Here is a 23161-nt window from a genome sequence, read left to right on the forward strand (position 1 = left end):
TCCTTTTAACTTTTTACTTTGGCCTTACAAATTCTAGTATTCTCTAGAACATTAAAGGACGTATTTTTAACTTATAAAATATGAATATAAATTTACAAGTACCACTCATTTTCTTACATTATTATGTCATTTCAATCTCTTTACTGTAGTACAGCTGGTGCTTTTAATAGAATATCTTCCAGCCAACATTACAGGTCCTACTCCTCTAATCTTGATACATGTACGTTACAATTGGTTTTGCTCCGTAAGTAATTTCTTAAGTTAAAACAAAATACATTTTACATTACATGTTAATAACACCTTGGCTTAAACAATTTGCAATATACAGCTTGTACTTGTCTAATAGCAAATCATCAATAATAATCTTCATTTTCATTACTTGTTATATGTATTGTCTAGGTTAGTATTTGAATTATCCTTCAAAATACTTACTAGGCCATTGCTCTGATCTCTGGACAAACCCGTTTTTAGTGGTGGACGTGAGATGAGATGAGAACTGCCAGGGCAATACCTTGGCATGTAAAGATATGGGGCAAAGAATGGCTATGGAAAAAAAAAATGTAACAAAAAAGGGACAAACAATTACACAAATAAAAATGTAACAATAAAATAAAACTTATTTCAACAAAACACATCCCCTAGTTGAGTTCAATAAAGCGAAAACCAGCAATTACTAATAGCTTTTTTTACTGTTTGCATTGAACAGAATTGAACCAAAAGCTCTAGAGTGAGTTCTTCAAAATCCCCCAGCGCCACAACCCTTACCCAGGGTGCCCTCGCATGGTTCTCGGGAGGAACAGAGCTGGAGTGGTTTGGGTAGCTACACTCTAACATCTGTTCCAAGTATGGGGAAATATGATCATTTAAGGATAATTCTGATAAATTCACTCTCTCATCCTGCTAAACGAAGAATTAGATGCTCAATAAAATTACAGCATTTCCTAATACTGAAGACAACAGCACCAAAAGCATCACTAGAGCTCCCAGTATTTGTGGTGACCAATCTGAAGGCTTCCACAAATACAAGATTTTATACATCCATAAATAGGTTTTTATAGCAGACTACATTTGAGCTTAGTGTTCTTGGAAATTGGTCAATGCATGTTGTTCAATACAATATCATTTTAAAGGACACTGTTAATTATCATAGAACAAATATCAGAAACATTTTTTAAAAATAGAGACACGTTTTTTCCCCTCCACAAACATAAGTTCTAACGATAATTTCTATAACCAGGTATCTTTTTGTCGCTTTTTACCAACAAATTTCAAGAAAGTCAAAATTTCAATTTTCCAAAAGTCTTATCAGCACATCAGTGTAAAGAGTCCAAATGAGAACTTATAGATATCTAGAGATCTCAAAATTACAAATACATCACCAACAGAGGATTCCATATGCTCCAGCCTTTCGAGTTTTAAAATCAACTGTAAAAACACGTTCCCTGACATTCCCATGCCACCCACTGGCCCACCACAGCATCTCTGCGTGTGCACGCACGAGTGTGCGTTTCATGGTTACAAACCTCCAAACTGGCAATGCCACTAGGAAGTACAAACTGCTTTTCCAATATTGTGATATTTTGGTTTGATCTATCTGTGAATCTGAGGTTTTGAAATAAAGACTTTCATCTCCTTCTCACTTCTCTTGTAAAGCCATGGAATGGAAAGCAATAGAGCCCTGAGATTTCAGGAAAGCAGCTTTACAGTCCTCATTGCTTTCAATTCATTACTCGGTCCCTAAAAAATATACACATGGATCTCCCAGTGTTGGCTGTATTGCCGATCTCCGATGCTTCTATACCGAGTATTTTAAAAATTGTACTACCCAGCTATTTAACCAAACAGAACATCCTCAGGTGTGTGTTTCTGCACATGACAAGATTCTGAGCAGGCTGCTGCACCAAAGTCAGCACAGTGTCCATAATTTTATGACTCCATGGCCAACATATATAAGGGAGCAGTAAAATTTGTCAGTGTTCCACTTTGGGTTTGTCTGTAAGAACTAAAAAACCTTTGCGTTCAGAAGTAGCTGCAAATGAACTGAGAAACTAAAAGTTTAATTCCTGCCCACATCAATCACTGAGATGGCGCACGCTACAACTTTTGAGTAATTTCTGGAAAACAGTAATAGTTCCATATTCTTAGCTGCTAGAGGCAGTCTTTGCATGCTCTTTCACATCATTACCACAAAAAGCTCACATGCTACAAAGCAACGGGAGATGTATTGTAACCATCAGTCTAAATCATAGAACCATAAAGGCTGGAGAAGATCTCAAAGATCATCAACTCCAACTGTCAGCCCAACACCACTGTGCCTGCTCAACCATGTCCTGAAGTGCCAAGTCCACACGTTTTCTGAACACCTCCAGGGATGCGCACTCCACCCATTCTCTGGGCAGCCTAATGTGGAAGTTTGTTTTGTTTTAAATGGAGAGAAGAACCAAACTCAAGCCTTTGCCTTATATTTATTTGCTAGAATAGGATGACTCTGAAAATGCACTCATTTAAAACTATTGCACTGTCACAAGGCACACATTCTATGGTATTTTTGGAAATGAAATTATCTTAAAAAAAGTTCATATTATTTCTAGATTCATTAAATGCCTCAGTTTTCCACTAAAAGCTTAAACCATGTGGAAAATCCTCAGGCATGAAATGCTCAAGGATCGTACTGCACTCCCTGCCCAGTGTTCACTGCAAAGATCATCCCCTGACACACAGAGTGTGCGCCTGCCTTGTGGTTGAGAGGAAACAAAACTACAAAGCAATGAAAAAAATGCGTCCAATAAGGTAATTATCCCACAATTCTTTCATAACTTCTAATTATGCCTTGAGCCCACTTGAGGACTCCACTGCTTCCCAGCCGTGGGATTAATTCTCCATTATAGGCTTGAACTCTGCAGACTTGACCTTCATGTGAAGTACAGTAACACAGGTATCATGAAAACACGAGACTGATATAAAATCATGTTGGGCATAAAGCAGCTGTTCTCCAGGTTTTCAGATGATTTTGCTCGTCTTTTGAAAAAAAAAGTCTTTATGTACCTTTCCTAGTTCCCACACAGGAAATCCTAATTAAGACTTTCCTACAGCTCTGACCTTCCCCGTAAGAAACATGATCTCCATCATGATCCACAACAGCAGCAATTTTAAGAAGCTGGGCTTGAATCCAACTTGTAGCCAGGCTGTTAGCGGTAAAACATACGCATCCAGCACAGTCCTGGACTGAGTGCCAGAGCGCCAAGTTGAAAAGCTGCTAAGTGGGTCTATCATCTTTCCTTTACACCTATACAGAGGGAGAATGGGGTTTTAAACCAAAAATTAATGCATTATGTCACTGGAAGCTTAACGTCCACAACACAGCAACGTCTAAAGAACAAAGCAGAAACATACATAATAAAAAAATTGTATTTCCTAAAAATAAACAGGTTTTTTCCTCTAAAGCTCGAAGGCTTTTTTTTTCTTAAGCACAAACAAAAACAGGACAGGAACCACCTATTGGTCTGAATTAAGGCATCTATCCCCAGAATTTAGGGTGTTTTGCCATACAATTTCAAGAGAAGCATTTAAACACATTGTGTTGTGTCCTGCAGACATCCAAGACGTCTCTCAGAAACTTCTACTGTGAAGAACCTATTCTTTGGCTGCCGTACTTTTTTTTAAATACCATTCTTGCAAAAAAACAAGATGTGAAATATCATTGAAAACGCTGAAGGAAACAGTCTTTCACTCTAAATTTTCTACTATTCAACCATTCTCAGCACTTACCTCAGCATGTGGTGTTCATGGCAGTACCTTTAGTACTTAAAAGTCATGAATACAGCTCTTTGTAAATAACTGAAAGCGTGAAACACTAAAAACAATTATACCTTTGAAAGGCAGTATAAAAATCCAAAGAGAAAGGCCAAAAGACAAGTACTGCAGTTTCCAGCAGGCAAAGAAAAAAAAAATCAGCATGCCTGGAAGCCTGTGTGTGCACTTAATGCAAACGAACAAATAAGCTGGTTGTAAGAACAGCTTATGACTCACCAATAATTGCTTCTGTAATGCTTATTAGAGCCAAAAAATCCCACACGTTTCAACTGTGTATCACTCCATACTTTAAACCTTGTCATGTACAGTAACACAGACACAAAAACAGGGCTTCCAACTAAACACCTGCTTTAATGAAGCTGAGATGATAACACTATGAAAATTCACGTGACAAGCATTTATCAGTATCGGCCTAGTTCAAAGCATACGTCACGTGGCATCTTGGCTTGGATCAGAAACGGCGTGGCCAGCAGGTCCAGGGAGGTTCTTCTCCCTCTGGACTCGGCACTGGTGAGACCGCTCCTCGAATCCTGTGTTCAGTTCTGGGCCCCTCACCACAAGAAGGATGTTGAGGCTCTGGAGCGAGTCCGGAGAAGAGCAACAAAGCTGGTGAGGGGGCTGGAGAACAGGCCTTATGAGGGGCGGCTGAGAGAGCTGGGGGTGTTCAGCCTGGAGAAGAGGAGCCTGAGGGGAGACCTCATTGCTCTCTACAACTACCTGAAAGGAGGTTGTGGAGAGGAGGGAGCTGGGCTCTTCTGCCAAGGGACAGGGGACAGGACGAGAGGGAATGGCCTCAAGCTCCACCAGGGGAGGGTCAGGCTGGACATTAGGAAAAAAAAATTTCACAGAAAGGGTCATTGGGCACTGGTAGAGGCTGCCCAGGGAGGGGGTTGAGTCACCTTCCCTGGAGATCTTTAAAATGCAGGTGGATGAGGTGCTCAGGGACATGGTTTAGTGGCAGACAGGAATTGTTGGATTCGAGGATCTAAGAGGTCTTTTCCAAGCTAGTGATTCTATGACTTTAAGTTGTTCTCAGCAAAACAGTACACTGTTGCTGTACTGAGGGTTTATAAGATTAATTTTAGAGCAGATAACTTCAAGAGTTCTGTGCTTTGCGTACTCTCTTCTGCTCTGGTTAACAAACACTGATTTAGGAGTAACTCCATTTTCTTTCCAGCTTATTAGCTTAAACATTTACCCATGGTCAAATCTACTTAAAGTTGAGGCCATTTCCTGTATAAATCTGTAACCTATGACTTATATCAGCTTTCTACCTATTTTCTCCAACAGTACTGGGGAAAAAATATAAATAATAAAGCTTAAAATCACTAAATACATAACACAAAACCAGAAATCTGGCTATGCAGTGAAGTACTTAATTCCATTTTTCAAGCAAGCCATGTCCAAGACTATGCTTCCTGAGGCCCACCAATAGCTCAAAACATCTGTTTTATGCAGTTTATGTTAATTCTGTTAAACTAGTACAACACCGGTTTAGGGAGAAGATCCCAGAATAATTTTAAAAAGAGACAAAAGGGAAGACAGCCACATCCTTGTGAGGTAGCTCCCCACTCAGATTTCTGTATGTTTTTAGGAAATTCACTAAGAATAAGCCGGGATCATTTCCAGTCTGTGAGCAAGTGTGTGAATGACTGAGCACAGTTTACCCCACAAAAATTAACACACACCCACACCTCAGTATCCTACAATTGAGCAGTGTCTCAAAATGATCTGACTTTTTTTCCCCTTGTGTAATTTGTTTTTCTGACAATATTTACCAAATATTTCTCCCCCAGACAACAGCAGCTAAACATGACTGTGGAATTTACCAGCTTCTGGGCTTCTCTCAGTTCCTAAAAAAAACTTGCGCGGGACTTTTAATATTTTACAGATGACATCTGCAGTATCACCAGATTAGAACAGAAAAACATTAATTGGTTCTCGATTATTTACCCGATTGTAAAACGGATGCTGAGGTCCTGTCATACCACTATAGTAACTGCTGTGAGGCTGCGGTGACAAAACTCCGCTGTTGAAAGGTCCATTGAAAGAGGTTGTAGAAGAACAAGCTGATGAAGGCTGACTGAACAGAGATGTGGCTCTGGCAGGTGCCTCGTGTAAAGGCAATGTGGGATAAGGAAGTCCTCCAATATTCATTTGATCTCTTGCAGCACGAACGTCTGAAACATAAAAGTGTGAAAAAGAATGAGATTTTCCTTGAAATATTTGAAGAAGTTTTCATTTGTCTGTCGGTTCATTAGAATATATTTTTGTGTATTTAACTCCAATCAGAATGTCACGTGTTGCATTTAGCTGCACTGGGTCTACTTCACAGAATCACTAGGTTGGAAAAGACCTCCAGAATCATTGAGTCCAATCATTCCTATCAATCACTAACCCATGCCCCTCAGCACCTCATCCACCCGTCCCTTAAACCCCTCCAGGGAAGGTGACTCAACCCCCTCCCTGGGCAGCCTCTGCCAGGGACCAATGACCCTTTCTGTGAAATTTTTTTTTCTGATCTCCAGCCTGAACCTCCCCTGGCGGAGCTTGAAGAGGTTAGTGAGACAGAACTTGTGAACAAAGTCAGGCCACCCCACTGCAGCTATCAAGTTCAGAAAAGGAAGTTGGAAATAAAGTAAGAATAAAAAGGATTTCAGTTGAGGACTGAAGAAAAGTCTCACGACAGTAATAACAGACAGTACTATTAATATCTGAATTCAGTTCCCACCCAGAATACTGACTGTCATATCAAGACTCACAAGGATCCTATTTTAAATTTAATGTTCTGTTTTTTTTCAAAGCTTTAACACTTCTTACAGGGTGGAAGTGTTAGGATGACTTAGCCTTACTCCAGAGCCAACAGCAATCCCTAAGAGTGGCCAAGAAGCCAACTTGTATCTCTACTATTAAAATATATCATTGTGGGTACTGGTTTTCTCCACCTGCTAAAGCAGTCCAGATCAAGAACAGTGGACTCCCCACCCCAAAGAGATGCTTTAGTTCAGTATGATCCAGCCTTTAGAGCAAAGGTGCTGAGAGAAAATGGATGGCCTGTTACTGAAGTCAAATCAGGCAATGTGAAGGTCTGATTTGATGAACGAATCAGGATTCTGTGTAATATGCAAAGCAGCTCTACCTAAAATGAAAAGAAACAAAAAAGTATACTCACCTGCAATGATTTCTCGTAGCTTGGGATCCAAGTTTACAGTACATGGCAAAAAGGTCCTTACATCACGTGCAACAAGAACAGGTGTTCGGGAAGATAAAAACACTTCAAAGTTCCGTATATCTGCATCAATTTCAAGTAGAGGTTCAACATCTTTAGTGGTAGGAATGTTCTTCGAAATTCTGTGGTGGGGGGAGAAGGGGAAATCAGATAAATCATAAACCATGTTTATTGCAGAAGAACAATTTCACATTTTCTAATCTGCAAAAAATCTCAAACTGCTAAGTAATCTGATCTACTTGTATGCTTCAGAGACATCTCAGAGAGGCCATACAGAAGACCAAGATCAGATCAGGAATTCACAGATCAGTAACATGAAATCCAAAGGAAGGAAAGTTAGCATTTGTCCACATCAGCCTCAAATAAGCATTCCAATTCTGAGAGCTCAATCAGAAATTCCATGGCTAAAAATCTCATTTTTATTAAAAATCTCATTTAATATTTCTTGTAACAGGTACACTCAGGCATCTTAGACATTGACCAAAACTCAACTGTGCATGGTTTCATGGTAAAAGCAGATAAACAACCACCTGCTTTCAAGTAATTTCTAAGACCAGAAGCCACAAAGAGAAAAGCAAACCAACAGCACATGATCAATATGAGGGACTCCTGATGCATTAGGACTACTGTCAAGAAACCATGGGGGTTCTTTTGCAGCACTAGTATAAAGGACAGCTTTGGGAAGGAACAAGGAGAACTGAATGTCAGACCTGTGGAAGTTAATGAAAAGCTCCTACCAAACAGAAGCAAGCGATGGAGGCAGATGGACCTATCTCATTTGACATCTCATCTGATACAAAATGAGAAATGACAATCGAAATTGAGGATTGCTAAAAGGAAAAAGTGTTTCCCACACCGAGCATAACAGAAAATGGAAACAGTGAAAGAATGCACTGAGAATGGCTGGCATGGCTAGGGTAACGACTATAAAGTGACAGTGAGGGCACTCTGCACGGATACCGGTGAAGCAATCACACAACTCTACCTGAAGTAAAACCAGAAAAAATTATGAGGAAAAAAATTAGAAGTAAATAAAAAACTATATAAAAAAATAAAATTAATAATGCAACTCAGCAGTTTATGGGCTTTCTCAAAGACATTTTATGACCGCAGTTCCAGGAGAAGAGACGATTTAGCACAGACATGTTTGACTGCTTGGTGAGCTGCTGTACCTTGCTAAAAGAAGTCATCAGAGCACAAAAAAGCCTGAGAGTCTTCTCTTATTCCTGGACAATCAAAGCAGCTAAGGAACCGCCAGTGCTGTCGTGGGGGACAGAGTGCACAGACGCATGGGTGGAAAGGGAGGAAGGAGCCCTTATGTACACTCAGTAACTGGGTAAAGTGCAGCCAAGAATCTCTCATGTTAAATAAACACATACTTGTGTGTCTATGAAAACAACAAAACACTTATAATTAAATTTTATCTTTAATACAATTAATGAACTAAGTCTATCATTAGCTGAATGATCATACCTTATTTGACAATTTGTTAGCTTTTTAAAAGCAACAATTTCCTTTTATATTTACTTTCAGATCCTCTACAAAACAAAGAATTTTATGTACCACGGGATTATTCCAGGGACAACAGTGCCAGATTTAGTCTATTCAGCACTGAATGTTAAGAAAAACAAAAGAATTGAGGATCAATGCTAGATGCTTGAAGCAAAACTCTCTTAAGATAAAAATGTATTTTAACTGGATGTTAATCTTTCAATCTGATCTTTCAACAAATTCCTATAAATTTTACCGGAAAACATCTTAATAGACCATGTACCCAACAGATGGAGGGTACTGCCATATCATGCTGTCATAAGTAGTATCTACGAATAACTCTATTTGCAGTAAGAAAATGTACGTGAGGCTTTACAGGCTCAGCCTTAAGAGAACAAGAGGTGGTGTTTCTGCAAGAAGCAAAACTTGACACCCAGAAGTCAGTCACAGTTTCAAAGAATGAAAACAGATCATTCTCCAACAGTGTTCAAAGAAATCTAAAGGGAGCTAAAAGTGGCCCTCTCCTCTAGGAGTGAGTGGTCAGAAGAAAAAAATTAAGAACATCGGCATTACCAAAGGAAAGCTTATATACCCAACAAAACCTGAAAAGTGTATATTTTACACTAATATTACCTCAGGTTATTCTATATTGCTGTACATAAAACTACAGCTAAATTGACTGTAAATACATATGTTTGTATTCAAACATCAGAAATGTAAAAAAAACCAAATCCACTAACACACCCTGTAATTATATAAATTTAAGTATTCTAGACAAGAGTTCAATACTGGTAAACTGAAAATGAAGTCAGTTCTGAAGGCAGGGACTGAAGGGTTAAAAAGTGTGGCCTACTTCAACACTTAAATCTACCAAGTGAAAAGCCAAAAGAGAATGTGACATAGATTTAAATAAAACACACAGCTGATGAATCACATGAAACAAATTAGCTGAATTTTAATGCCGGCTCTACTTAAGCCTGAATGTGAACAGTGTTCTCAATGCGCTGAACAAAGCTCCTGTTCAGGAGCCAAGAGCCCACTGCTGGTGCGCAGATTGAAGCCTCTGTTCTAACCTCCTGAGCCCCATGTCTTAAACTACGCCTTTGAAAGAAATATTTATGTAAATTATAATCTTCTGGCAAAGCGTCACAAAAATTGCGTGTGCCTGTACTTCTCAGATAAAAACAATAAAAGGTTAGCATGTAAAGCACCTCAGGAGTTACTTTTTCTAAAACATAAGCACACAGATCTAAAAATACAGCACTGCAAACACCCTTTTCTCATTTGGGGGCTGGATTTTCCTGAGGCAGAAGAACTGTTCTTTCAATTGGACACATCAAAATCCATCAGTGTTACAGCATCTGTTTCCACGAGAAACTACCTGGATTTGAAAGGAAGGGGTCCAAACCAGAACATTACTTTGAACGAAGAGAACCTTAAAAATTGCTTTCAGTGTGAATTAAGTTATATTCCAACAACTATGGATTATTCCTGGCTCTTTTCTGTAATAAGGACCATTTACTGCAAGTACATAGAGGCACATTATCATATCTTCCATTCAAGAGACCGTGAATTTGCTTCCAGTTTCTTCTGGTATAAATTGACCTTGCACCTGCACGGCTGGCTGGGGAACAGCCACTCTGGTACAACAGAGGGTTCAGCTTTGAAGGTCCCAGCACAGATTTCATAAAATCATAGAATCACCAGGTTGGAAAAGACCTACCAGATCACTGAGTCCAACCGTTCCCATCAATCACTAACCCATGTCCCTCAGCGCCTCGTCCACCCGTCCCTTAAACCCCTCCAGGGAAGGGGACTCAACCCCCTCCCTGGGCAGCCTCTGCCAGGGACCAATGACCCTTTCTGTGAAATTTTTTTTCCTAATGTCCAGCCTAAACCTCCCCTGGCGGAGCTTGAGGCCATTCCCTCTCGTCCTGTCCCCTGTCACTTGGGAGAAGAGCCCAGATCCCTCCTCTCCACAACCTCCTCTCAGGGAGTTGGAGAGAGCAATGAGGTCTCCCCTCAGCCTCCTCTTCTCCAGGCTAAACACCCCCAGCTCTCTCAGCCGCTCCTCTTCTTCTCCAGCCCCTTCCCCAGCTTCGTTGCTCTTCTCTGGACTCGCTCCAGAGCCTCAACATCCTTCTTGTGGCGAGGGGCCCAGAACTGAACACAGGATTCGAGCAGCGGTCTCACCAGTGCCGAGCACAGAGGGAGAAGAACCTCACTAGACCTGCTGAAATTCTACAAGTTACTCTTCGGCAAACCTCATTTTGTTCCTGTAAAATACGAGGAGAAAAAAACACCTACGTGGACAAGAGTCATTAACTTCTGCAAAATTAATGTGAATTTTCTAGAGTGATTTGCAGCACTATCAACAGAGCCACAGTGCTGCAAATATGTTTTCAAACTGAAACATCCAACAGGCTGTTTGGACATTGAAAACCAGCATTTGCTCACATCCACACACGTATAAAGTCATAGAGTGGTTTGAGTTGGAAGGGACCTTAAAGATCATCTAATTCCAACCTCCTGCCAAGGGAGGGGACACCCAGCCCTGAACACCTCCAGGGTTGGGGAAGCCAGAACTTCCCTGGACAACCTGGGCCAGGGCCTCCCCACCCTCCGTATGAAGAATTTTCCTCCTAATGTCTAGTCTAAACCCACCCTCTCAAACTTAAAGCCATTATAAAGGCAAGAATAAAAAGTCATCGCAAACTCAATACTAAAACACAAGGGAATCAATGCTTTATCTTGATTAAAAACAAAAAAGCTAGCCTGATAGCTAGACAAAAATTATACCCCTCTCAGAGCACATTAAGCAGTACAGACACTTCACTGAACAGATGCAATAGCTATTTTAATACTCCTATTACTGTAGGTATTCAAGAAAGCTTGTTTTGCAAAACTGTCTCTATCCATTCAAGTAACAGTAGAAGTTCTAAGTGTTCCTGCTTTTGATCATTTCAGAAAGAAAAATAATTTTGATCCTTGAAAAGATCGATATTTATTGAACTAATCTCTGACACCCAGCATTATGCACCATCACTCAGCCATATTTAAAAGGTCTACTTTTAATACGACTTTCCAGAATACACCCTACACAGACATTCTTAGTAATTAAAAGAAGTATTAATATAGTTACAAATGCCTGGGTTCATTCACAGATTTGCAGTGCTACTTGAATTACAGAAGGCAAAAGAATTTTTTAAAAAAAAATATATTTATTACACAGATGGAAGAGCAGTGAAACAGAGCAGTACTGAAGAATCTAAGGCTACTCAAAGCTGCTCTGTAAAGAAAAAAGTAATTCTGTCTCACTGGCTGACAAGTCCAACAGGATCACTCATTCAGTGGAATACAAGAATATTGTATTAATCTGGTTTTGGTACTTTTACTACTGAACGTCAGTTATAAAGCTACTTTATGGCTTTATGTAGGGATTCTTTTATTCTGTACCTCCACCTGTAGGACTTGGGAAATTCAGCAAATATTTGCAGGTGCTCTAGCACTAGAAATGGCCATGGCTCATCCTAGTCTCCAGCACAAGAAGATTTTTGGGGGCTACATTATGGCATACAGTGAAACCTCAGAACCAGGCAAAAGTCCCTGGCAAACACTTCACGCACAGAAGCAAAGTTCCACTTCGCAGGGTAAATCACAGACTAAGCCACCAATTTGTTGCAAACACCATCCAGAAATGGAGGGCAAAAAGGTACAATTGCTTTACCACATTAACAGGTTAATAATCAAAACTGAAGCCAACCAGGACCAAAGGAACATTACTTCCTTTACAGAGCACTTGGATTGCCTGATCTGCTCCTTATCTTGCCCTTCTGAAGCAGCTTCAAAAGTCAGAGCTGACCTAAGGAGGCACATTTATAGTATAGGCACACGAGCGAGTCGTTGCAAGGAATAGAATCATAGAATCACCAGGTCGGAAGAGACCCATCGGATCATCGAGTCCAACCATTCCTATCAAACACTAACCCATGTCCCTTAGCACCTCGTCCACCCGTGCCTTAAACACCTCCAGGGAAGGGGACTCAACCACCTCCCTGGGCAGCCTGAAGGCTCAGAGCATCAGCTTCCAAAGAACTTGATACTCCACGCTACTGCTGAGCCATCGGCTTTTACAGTGAGGCACAAGTCTTCTGAATATGAAGAAAATATTTTATCTCCTCTTTTTCCCCCAAGAGATAGATTACATCACATTTATTGTGGGGCAAGAGCTGGAATCCTGGCCAGTAGCAGTATGCAGCTGAGAGATGGATTTCCAGCTTATCACCCGACCGCACAATTTTTCCCGTGTTCCCAGGTTTTGAATAAAGATTCTACTTTTGACAAAAACATTCAGCAGACACCAAAAGGCATTCACTCCAATTTTGTTTCACAACTTCAATTCCCCCAAAAGTACAAGAGTCTCATGAATTGGCTCACATGGGTTAGAGATGTTTCCTGATTTTTATTTTTTTTATAGTGTTGCTAAAATTAAGGCTTCTGTGTTCTACCCTACCCTAGTCTCAACTTGCGGTGCCTGGAGGGACCTGAAATACAGACAGCAGCATCTTTGAGAGGTGCCATTAATGCGCATGAACTATGCTGTAATCACATTAAATTACCTGAGAAGTACTTCAGCAATATGACTTATTACTCTACATTACAAAGGTCACCACAAAAGCAAAAAATACTCCTCTGTCTTGTTCTGACTGGCTTTTGCTCCAATTCTTTCTCTCTCCCTATTACGTTTTCACCTGCCTTCCCTGTAGTTGTCATGTCCTCTGGTACTCTCTGCGCTGCTCCTTCACGCCTTGCCTCACCTCGGTCTACTGAGCAGGCAGTTTGGGGAACAACCACCTACTACTCGACGGGCACGTTGCCTTTTAACCTGGAGACCACACCACTAGCGCAAGAAGGAACTTAATAACTTTGTGCTCTGTGTTTTAAGTAGGAGGCAATAAAAGGAAAAATGAAAACCAAAAGCAAGTTAAATATTTAGAAGTAATAACATGCTGTGAGGTCCACAAGAATATTAAATTGCCTACTTAAAGGAAGCGATTTATATAAACCTAGTCTGGGCAAAAGATGATTGCAGAGACCATTATAAGCAGAGGGATGAATGGGGCACCTTCCATAGGTTTTCTATTTCTAATTTCTATAATCGCTAAAAAGCTACGCTTCTTAAATTAGAACATCAATAGACTTTATGCAACTCGCAAATCCCTCAGAAGTTCATTTCGCCATTTTTATTAAAAGGTATTTAAACAGTGTCAAAACTGGAATTAGAATAATAATCTCTCAGAAAAGTTACATTTCAAATGATCTTCCTCAATTTTAAGGTTGCTAGAGATTTGCTGAAAACATGTAACATACTTTTTTAAAAGAATAATTTAATACATACTTGTCTAAAGTGCTACAATGAAAAAGTAGAGAGATAATGCTTATCTTCAGTTTTTATTTTACTTTTCTTCTTACTTATGTATATTAACAAAAAAACTCAAATGATTTAGACAAAAGCTTTTAGCTCAACACATAATTGCAACAAAATTACAATAATTGTACCAATTAAAAAAATCCTGAATGAACAGTTTGTCATCTTAATGTTCCAATGGTTTATAGAAGGATCTACTTAATTAGCTGAAATTGCTTTCCAATGTTAGTATCAAATGTCATTTGTTAAAAGTTGAACGATTTTGAAAATAATTTAACAAAGCAATTTTACAAAACACCAAGAACCAACATTTTCTTTTCAGCTGAATAAAGCAAGCAGATGTGTCATCAAATTGCTATAAAAATAAATGAGCCTTTATATGGGAAAAAAAATAAATGTTACTACTAGTGCTACAGAATACTATTTTCTGATTTTTTTTTAAATCAATTTCTTTAATAAAATAATTTTGTATCATTTATATCTTGGTGGTATTTTTAGTATGCCGTAAATACACTTTCTTAAACTGGAGTAGTAAACAATGAAGTAGAAAGTTTTAACTGTACATGAGACAGAAAAATGTCTGAACCTGCCTAAGTGATTTCCTAATTTGATTCACATGGGCGGGTCACACAAAAGAGCCAAACTTATGAGTAACGCATAGCACCAAGGAAATCGTGCTGCACAACTCCAAATCCCCAGTAACCAACCGCTGTTCCACTTAACTGAACTAGTTTTTACCAGTTTAATCTGCAGAAAAAAGAGAAACAGAGGGCGAGTTGTCAAGTATTTCTCTGGTTACTATTACTAGAGACAACTATTTCTCTGTTTGCTTCCAAAAAGGGGTAAAAAGACTGAGGAAAAAAGCAATCAAAATCATATACAAGTGATGAAACTGGAAAGACAACATCTAGAACTGAAGAAATGCCAACATTCTCCATCATTGATAAATCAAACAGAGCAGACATCTTCCACAAATTATTCCTTAGAATGGTGTAAGAGTTGCAAAAGTATTAAAACCAGCAATAAAGGAGTTATGGCTGTCTTAGATTCTTTAGTCCGTCTCCCACTGAAAAAAGAATCGCGAACAGAAGAAACATACTATCATGCTATTCTTGTAAATTTAGCGTGTTCTGCCTAGGTACATTGTTCTGCCATCTAATTTGACATCCATCCTAGGTAGGCATGCACACACGTGTGCACAAGTACTTTATTGCAGGGGTTAAATGAAGCCCAAGTGGTGGATGACTTGTATGTTGCTCAGTTTTAACTAATGGTTACTGAGGAAAGCACAATAGTCTTCTCATCTTGGAAGATATGCAGCTTTTTTCAAAATCAAAAATTTAAGACTCCCGATTTCTATGGCTTCCTCCAGCTTCCCAAAAAGCACGTTTTCAAGGAGATTAAGAAAGGTGGAGATCCTAATCTGAACAGATGGCTCATGAGAATTTCTTCTATCCTGAGCCAAGTTCTCATGCTCTAATATTCTGAACGAATATATAAGAACAGTCACATCACAGAAATTCAGGGACTAGCAACTACTTGCCAATGTCCTCACGAAGAATCAATAAATTCTGTCTTAAAAACACCAGTGTGCGTAAAGCCTAGGCAAAGAATGACAGGGAGGACTGCCCCCCATGACATCAAGCACAGTAACATCACAGCCAGTGAGAAGCACAGGAATAGGCTGTGTGAACACAAGTTCTGTATCATTAACCAAAATGCAAATTCAGTTCCAAGGACAAGGACTTTCCTTTGCCCAGTGAGTATCTTTAAGCACCGAGACAGTGAGTCATGGTCTCTCTTAGGACTGTCCTCCTAGATAGACTGGTTTTACATCTCTCACCATTTCACCAGGTAACGGTTAGAACCATTTCCAGAGAGATATGGAACCTAGATTCTAACCACATATGAAAGAGGAAAATACTCACCATGGATCTTTAAAATTCCTGGGTGAACATTATACCTTGATGGCATCCAGACCATGAGGAAATTCTCACAGACTATTATCAGCTTCATACTGACTTCTTATCTTTTCCAAGAGGGCCTCCACAGCAGATCAGTCACTAAGTTGTTCTGGTAGCCTGTAGTGTGGTGTCCTCTGCCATCTTCTTTATGAAGGCCAACTGGAACTTTACTACACGGCCAACACCTTCCTGGACTATTCATCACATTCACTAAGACCAGAAGGTTTCTGAAAACGGTCATAAGGTCTCCCCCAGTGTTGGTGTAACACTTGAAACACAAAATTTTATATAAAATAGGTATTGTCACTCCTCTTCCACATGTATTTCTCAACTAAAGTAGCCTTTGCTGCTACGCTTCCTCCTTTACCTAACCTTTTCCTCCTGTTGCAAATTTGCTCAAACCACTTGTACCTGTCCAGTTTCTTTGAGGTCTTCAGCTACTGACTCGCAAGGATTCTGAACGCACTCTAGATGCACAGGCGAGCGTCACGAAGACTCACCTGAGGCCTCGCATTAGCAATTCTGGACATTCACGCACTAGCAGAACTGCAGGTGTTGCAGAAACTTCTGGGATAAAAATTTAGACATCTATAGTTTTTTGAGTGCTTACAAGTTTAGTCAGTCATGTTCTGAATCACATTCTTGTACTCAAGGGACATATACATGCTTGAAGTTCCACTTTCAGCTGCATAAACTTTAACATGTGGGACAGACTTCAATCAGTGCAGACATCTCACCAACCAATGGCTTTTGCAATGGGACAGACAGGCAAATCTGCCTTATATCAAACAGAACCGGCCAGCTCACATACACAGAAACTCTCCCCAACACCTTCAGCTTTCAGAAGAGCAAAGGCCTACAGGCCACGAGGGTTACAAAATTGCTTTAAGTGACTTCTAGGAACATCTTGCAATAGACAAAATACTGCAGACTTTGGTTTCTGCCGTGATAAGCAGGATGTTAACAGATAAAATACATTCAGCCGATTATCTCATTTAGTGAGTAAACTTAATGAGGAGACGGACTAAGAAGACATTCCCTCCCATACGATCAGATTTAATGGCACGATTTTTAATCAACAAGGTGGCAATATCAAATCACTGCCATCTACAGTCTTAAGCAGCAGAAAATATCAAGAAACAAAGTAAGATAACCAAAACACAGAGCCTCAAGCTGAAATGAAAAATTAAGGCCCGGGGGGAATAAATGCATCTGAGCAACAACTGAGAATCCAAAAAACAAAAAGGTATTCAGGGAGAGGGGAGAAAGTATTCAAGCAAAACAGGGATTCCTCGCTGCACGGGAAATCAGACAGTGCTGATGTTCCCAGCAAAACCTGATGTGAGACCAGGGCTTTCCCCATCCCCTTTAGTATCTCTTCTGTTTGGGTACAATCTTTTTGCAATGCAATGACTAGAATCACAGAGTGTTTAGGACTCAGATACATAATAGATTTGCATAATAATACCTTCCTTCTTCCTGTTGCTTTGCTAATACCTCCTAAAGTCTCCATTTCATCTTCTGACTGCTGTTGAACACATTTTTTCAGAGAAATCAGCAATGATTTGTACATTTCTTTCCTCAGCACAGATTTACAGCCCATTCCTATGTCAGCAGGATTGCCAGTGAGATGATTTTCCCCAGTATGTTATGATACCTGGAACCGCAATGACTTTGATCTGCAATTTACTCACAGCACCTTCCACCCACCTCTGTGAAACAGCTGTATATCCCCACATTGCACCTTCTCCATCTGCCAGACCACTTAGAGGCAGGTCAACGAACAGAAACGGTAGCTTTGGAAACCTTACCTGCAAGTTTCTCATGAGACACTCCTATCTCTTGCTTCTTTCTTTTGTTCTCCTGAGACAATCTTGCGCGTTATTACCTTAAATTTTAATACACTTAAAAGTTCTTAGATCAAGTTCTTGCTTAAAATTTCTTAAATTTTGAAATATTACATTGCCTTCTTCACACGTTCATTGACTTTGATGAGAATTCAGTTTCTTGAAACATATCTTCTCCCTACAAACACCACAGTGATTTTTCCCAATGCATCATTTACTTAGATCTGGCAGTGACATTTATTCTGGTGTCGTGCATGTTTCATTTAGCTCCACAAGAGAGCACGTTCCCATAGTTGGCTAATTTACAAGTCTGAGAAGTATCAGTTGCAAACACTCAACAGAAACTTGCTTTAATCTGACAACTTAATTCTCTTCTAAATTCATTTACAGAAAGCCCACGTATATTATTCCACTTCAAGACTTTATAAATTTGCTTTTTGCAACTTCTGCAAACCACTTTGGCATTACATAAAACCAGCATCAGGAAGACTTTACAGCAACAAGCAGAAGAACACGGCACAGCACAAGGCAGGTCCTGCATACGCAGCATACGTCCTGCTGCAAGGACAGGCTGAGAGTTGGGGTTGTTCAGCCTGGAGAAGAGAAAGCTCCAGGAAGAACTTAGAGCAGCTTCCTGTACTGCAAGGGGCTCCAGGAAAGCTGGGGAGGGAGGTGCTACAAGGGCATAGAGTGACAAGATGAGGGGGAATGGCTTAAAACTGGAAGGGGGAAGATTTAGATTAGACATTAGGAAGAAATTCTTCGCGATGAGGGTGGTGAGGCCCTGATCTCACCTGCTGCCCTCCCTGTAGCCCAGGCAAGCTGTGGCTGCCCCATCCCTGGAGGGGTTCAAGGCCAGGTTGGATGGGGCTCGGAGCAGCCTGGTCCAGTGGGAGGTGTCCCTGCCCATGGCAGGGGGTGGGACTGGATCGGCTTTGAGGCTGGATGGCCCTTCCAACCCAAACCATTCTATGATTCTATGACAAACATATAGGAATATTAACTGCATGTCACAATTTATAAATAAAATGGTAAAAATAATTGAAGTGGACCAGGATGGAGAGATGGTTAATGACAGTAGTGGACTTGACCACAGACAACCTAAACACAAAAGAGGAAAGCAAGCACAACAGACAAGAATTCAGAATTAGGAGCTTAACCTGGCAAGAAGCAAGGCTACATGAAAATCCTGATGATAACAGAAGACTTGAAAAGGCAACACATAAACCCAAAGGAGTAAATACTCATACTAATAAGTATATCAACTGGAAAGCTAAACCAAGCAAAGATCCAGACCAGCAAAGAGAGAGGCTGGAAGTGAGAGGTTAGAAGCGAGTTGGAACAGCAGGTGAGTTTGAGGAAGTAAGAAGAGTAAAGACATTTTTTTCCAGAAGCTGGACTGAAAGCCAACAGTGCAGACTCCGCATTTTATTTTCAAAATCTGACACAATTACAGAACACGGGCTTGTTCCCCTCTACACAAGAATTACAACACAGCATCTCTGCCCATTACCAAAAGAGAAATGTAAGTGACACCAACCCAAAAAGGCTGCTCACAGAGGTGTGCCTGTGCCACAAACTTAGAGCTTAGTTTTGGGCTGGTATTTTTTAAGATGCTAGGAAAATGTTGCCAACGCAATGTTCAATAGGTTTTCCCATCTCTGCATAGTACGATACAGTAAAGACACACAGTAAAGACTTCCTGACAGAAGAGGTTTCATACTCAAAGTCTTCCATATTCATCATAGTATCTATAGAGAAGCACTCACAGACTCCTTCCCCAACAACACTTCACAGTAAGTGCTGGTTGATGAGAAGCTCGACGTGAGCTGGCACCGTGCGCTCACAGCTCTAAAGGCCAATCGTGTCCTGGGCTGCATCAAAAGAAGTGCAGCCAGCAGGGTGAGGGAGGAGGTTCTCCCCCCCTGCTCTGCTCAGACTTCACTTGAAGTCCTGCGTCCAGCTCTGGAGCCCTCAGCACAGGAAAGACACGGACCTGTTGGAGCAGGTCCAGAGGAAGCCATTAACTGATCAAAGGCATGGAATAGCTCCCCTGTGAAAAGCAGCTGACAGAGTAGGGGCTGTTCAGTCCAGAGACAAGAAGGCTCCAGGAGACCTTATTGCAGCCTTTCAATCCTTAAAGAGGTCTTATAAGAAAGATGGGAAAAACTTTTTAGCAAGGCCTGTAGCAGTAGGACAAGGGTAATGCTTTAAAACTGAAAGAGGAGAAGTTTAAACTAGAGCTTAGGAAGAAATTTTTTTCATTGAGAGTGGTGAGGCACTGCCACAGGTTGCCCAGAGAGGTGGTAGATGCCCCATCCCTGGAAAGATTCGAGGCCAGCCTGGATGGGGCTCTGAGTGATGTGATTTAGTTGAAGACATCCCTGCTTGCTGCAGGGGGTTTGGACTGGACAGTCCCTTCCAATCCAAACCATTATGTGATGCTATGAATATTAGTTAGCTTTTTTTTTTTTTAACAACAAATCAAAGCAAAGAGATTTAGGTGTACTTTTGTAGTAACCAAACTGAGAGAGACAGTTTACTCAGAGTACTCGAGCTACGGAGCACAGAGCTTCCACTAGCTTCAGATCTAGCTCTGAACACCGAGCACTTGCTAGTCTCAGCCAAACAGAACTATAAGCTGCATACCACCACCTCCTAGAGGCACAAATATTGTCCAGGTGAAATGTACAGAGCAGCTTTCCATTGTCTCAGCTGAGTTTTCTTTCCACCTGTAAGAGACAGCACTGAGGTGTGATGGCAAAGGGCCCTCCCCTTTACGACACAGCCCACTCATACAGTTTGCAAAATGAAAATTTGGACAAGACAGAATTTTATAGGGGTAAAATAGTGTATGATCACAGAAATTATATCACAATGCATACGTAGAGGGGAATGAACTGCAGAGTACTCTATTCTTTCATTTCTTAATGCCTGACTACTCGATTCTTTTAATTTTACTGTACTTTTTATATGTTGTGAAAGTATTGCTTATTCTTTGAAATACTGAAAAACATAGCACCTAAGCAAAACAGATCGCTAATGTTAAATATGAATACAGAACGTGCCAATGCAAACAAGCAAATAGATGCTGCCAGACCCACACTGGAGAGAGTCACTGTGCCAGTGCCACCTGCCGGCACAGCACCACCCTACAGCCAGGCCCCACACTCAGCACACACAGATCACACATCACAGCATCAGCTGCGTTTGGCAGTGAAGAGCTGGTTATCACCTGCCTCCAAAGGTACAGCAGTAAAACATCATTGGTTTTATTACCGCTTGTCAGCCTCAGAGCGCCCTCAGAAGAGAACAGCTACTGCCGCTCTTTAGCGGGAGGTACCTGGAACACATCTATGACTCTGCCCCGCACGATCAGCGGGTACAAAGGTGACAAAGGAGAGTTCTCCCTGCAAGGGAATCCTGGTGACTCACAAGCTTTTTAAGAAATGGTATTTTAAAAGCTGGGAAAGAACTATAATAATAGGCATTCTACTTACACAGAGAATGGGATCAAGGGTGTAACTCCTACACCTGACACTGAACATACAAGAGTCCTCTCGTCTAAGGGAGCAGTCCAAGCAGAGCCCTCTCCCCACACACTCAGAGTGCAGAAATGCAGCAAAACCAAAGAAGAATTTGCTCTGTCACGATAAAAAGTAGTTTGGCATGAACTAGTCAATCCTAGAAAAATTACATTCTTGCTCCCATTCTAAAGTACCAAACTATTTAAAAAAAAAAATCCTTGCAGAATAAAAAGCAGAGAAGAAGTAACACAAACTCAGTACTGGAACAGAAGCTATACAAGAATCAAAATCTGGCACCTATGCATGAGACCCCAAATGGAAAACCTGCTTTATAAACTAGAAAACCTCAGAAAACAAACACTGATGCTTTAAAAGAGGAACTAAAGTGAACACTCTACTTCAAACTGATACTTGTCTTCATTATCTGTTTCTGTAACTTTAACCAGTTGTAGATAAAAAGAACAATGACACAAAGGATTATTTTGGATAAAACAGAATTCTAAGAGCATTAGATAATCCCAGAGAAGAATTCACAGACCTTTCCATATTGCGCATATGATCGCCCAAACAAGCAGACAGATGAGATCTCGGCTCCATCACTACATCAGCAGTTACATATTTAGTCCCTTGCACAGCTTCAACAGAAGTGGCTGAGAAAGACATTGAGTCTTCCTGAACACGTGGCGATGTTATTATTATGAATGTTTCTTTTTATGGTTAGGTAATCAAAGAATCTCAGTCTTGTAGTTTTATCATTTCCGTATCAACTAATCCTGTTGTTATTTTTTGCTAGAGAATGCTGAATGTTGGTCCTCTTTTTCTTTTCCTTGTTTTCCTGCTACTGCAGGTAGAACACGAAGAGCTATAATTAAAAGATCATCACTTTCCCTTTTCTAGTGCATGGTTCAGGTTTCTTCACTGTTTCTTCAAATTACAAGTCCTAGTTTTATACACTACAAATTTATTTTGGTCAAATGTTACCTAGTCAAACCTGTCAATAATGAACTGTCACTCTACTCAAGAGGCTGTGTTACATCTGAAGACAACCTGCACAGCAAGAGGCACAACAGCACACAGGGAGTCACACATCTCCACACCTCAAGTAAGAAACCCCGACACACTTCAGCTGGCACTGAATATCAGTGTCTGTACTAACAACAAATAATCCAGAACCCAAATAAGTGATTCACATTCAATTGCCACTGTCCTTTCCTTCTTACCACACTGGTTTACCACAGATGCAATGTTAGTTTATACCAGGATTACTAGTACACCCTTAGGAGAACAATTCAGGTCTCCAATAACTCCTTCGGTTTATCAAAAGCCCTAAACACTGTTTTGTCTCGATGACAGCCTTGGGCTTTGATCACTCCACAGTGATCTATTACTATTGATTACTGAATCAAACGACTGTAGTAAGTTTGTTGAATAAATACTGAAAATATAAAATTATGAAATGTGCAACACAGCAAATCTAAATAAAGAAAAGTTAAAAAAACCTACAGCAAGAGTACTGGAAAGCAGGACAGGAGAGGGAAGCCCTAATGACTCTGATTGACTGTACTCACCTGATGACATAAACATTGGTGGCACTACTTGTGTGAACCCACAATGGGGACATGGGGTCCCATTACTGCATCGATTTCTCAAGTATCTGTCACTTGCAGAGGAAATGTAAACCCAGAATCTGGATCCACTCCCAAGAGGAAAGCATCTTCTAATCCTGCATTTGTTCACCCCTGAAGTTTGCTATTTCAGTGACAACCCCTCAGCCTGAAGCCACCCCACTGTACTACTGCCCTCTTTGTCATCTTCAGTCCTCAGCCTCATCATACCCAGTCCACCCTTGTCCCTCCACTGTC

The 23161-nt window shown here is 40.5% G+C and overlaps 1 protein-coding gene across 3 annotated transcripts in view; it reads right to left on the reverse strand.

Annotated features, from left to right (window-relative positions):
• Positions 1-23161, reverse strand: part of KIDINS220 (kinase D interacting substrate 220) — a 72791-nt gene that overhangs the window by 15363 nt on the left and 34267 nt on the right. For 2 of the 3 annotated variants that reach the window (XM_069851619.1, XM_069851618.1), the window contains exons 23-25: positions 6986-7164; positions 5767-5993; positions 433-543 (exon numbers count right to left, since the gene is read on the reverse strand). In XM_069851619.1, coding sequence (XP_069707720.1) covers positions 433-543; positions 5767-5993; positions 6986-7164 — 517 coding nt within the window. The remainder of the gene's footprint in view (positions 1-432; positions 544-5766; positions 5994-6985; positions 7165-23161) is intronic. The other variant, XM_069851620.1, reaches the window with a different exon arrangement.

This window comes from Phaenicophaeus curvirostris, chromosome 2 (genome assembly GCF_032191515.1).
Source record: "Phaenicophaeus curvirostris isolate KB17595 chromosome 2, BPBGC_Pcur_1.0, whole genome shotgun sequence".
Classification (NCBI taxonomy): Eukaryota; Metazoa; Chordata; class Aves; order Cuculiformes; family Cuculidae; genus Phaenicophaeus; species Phaenicophaeus curvirostris.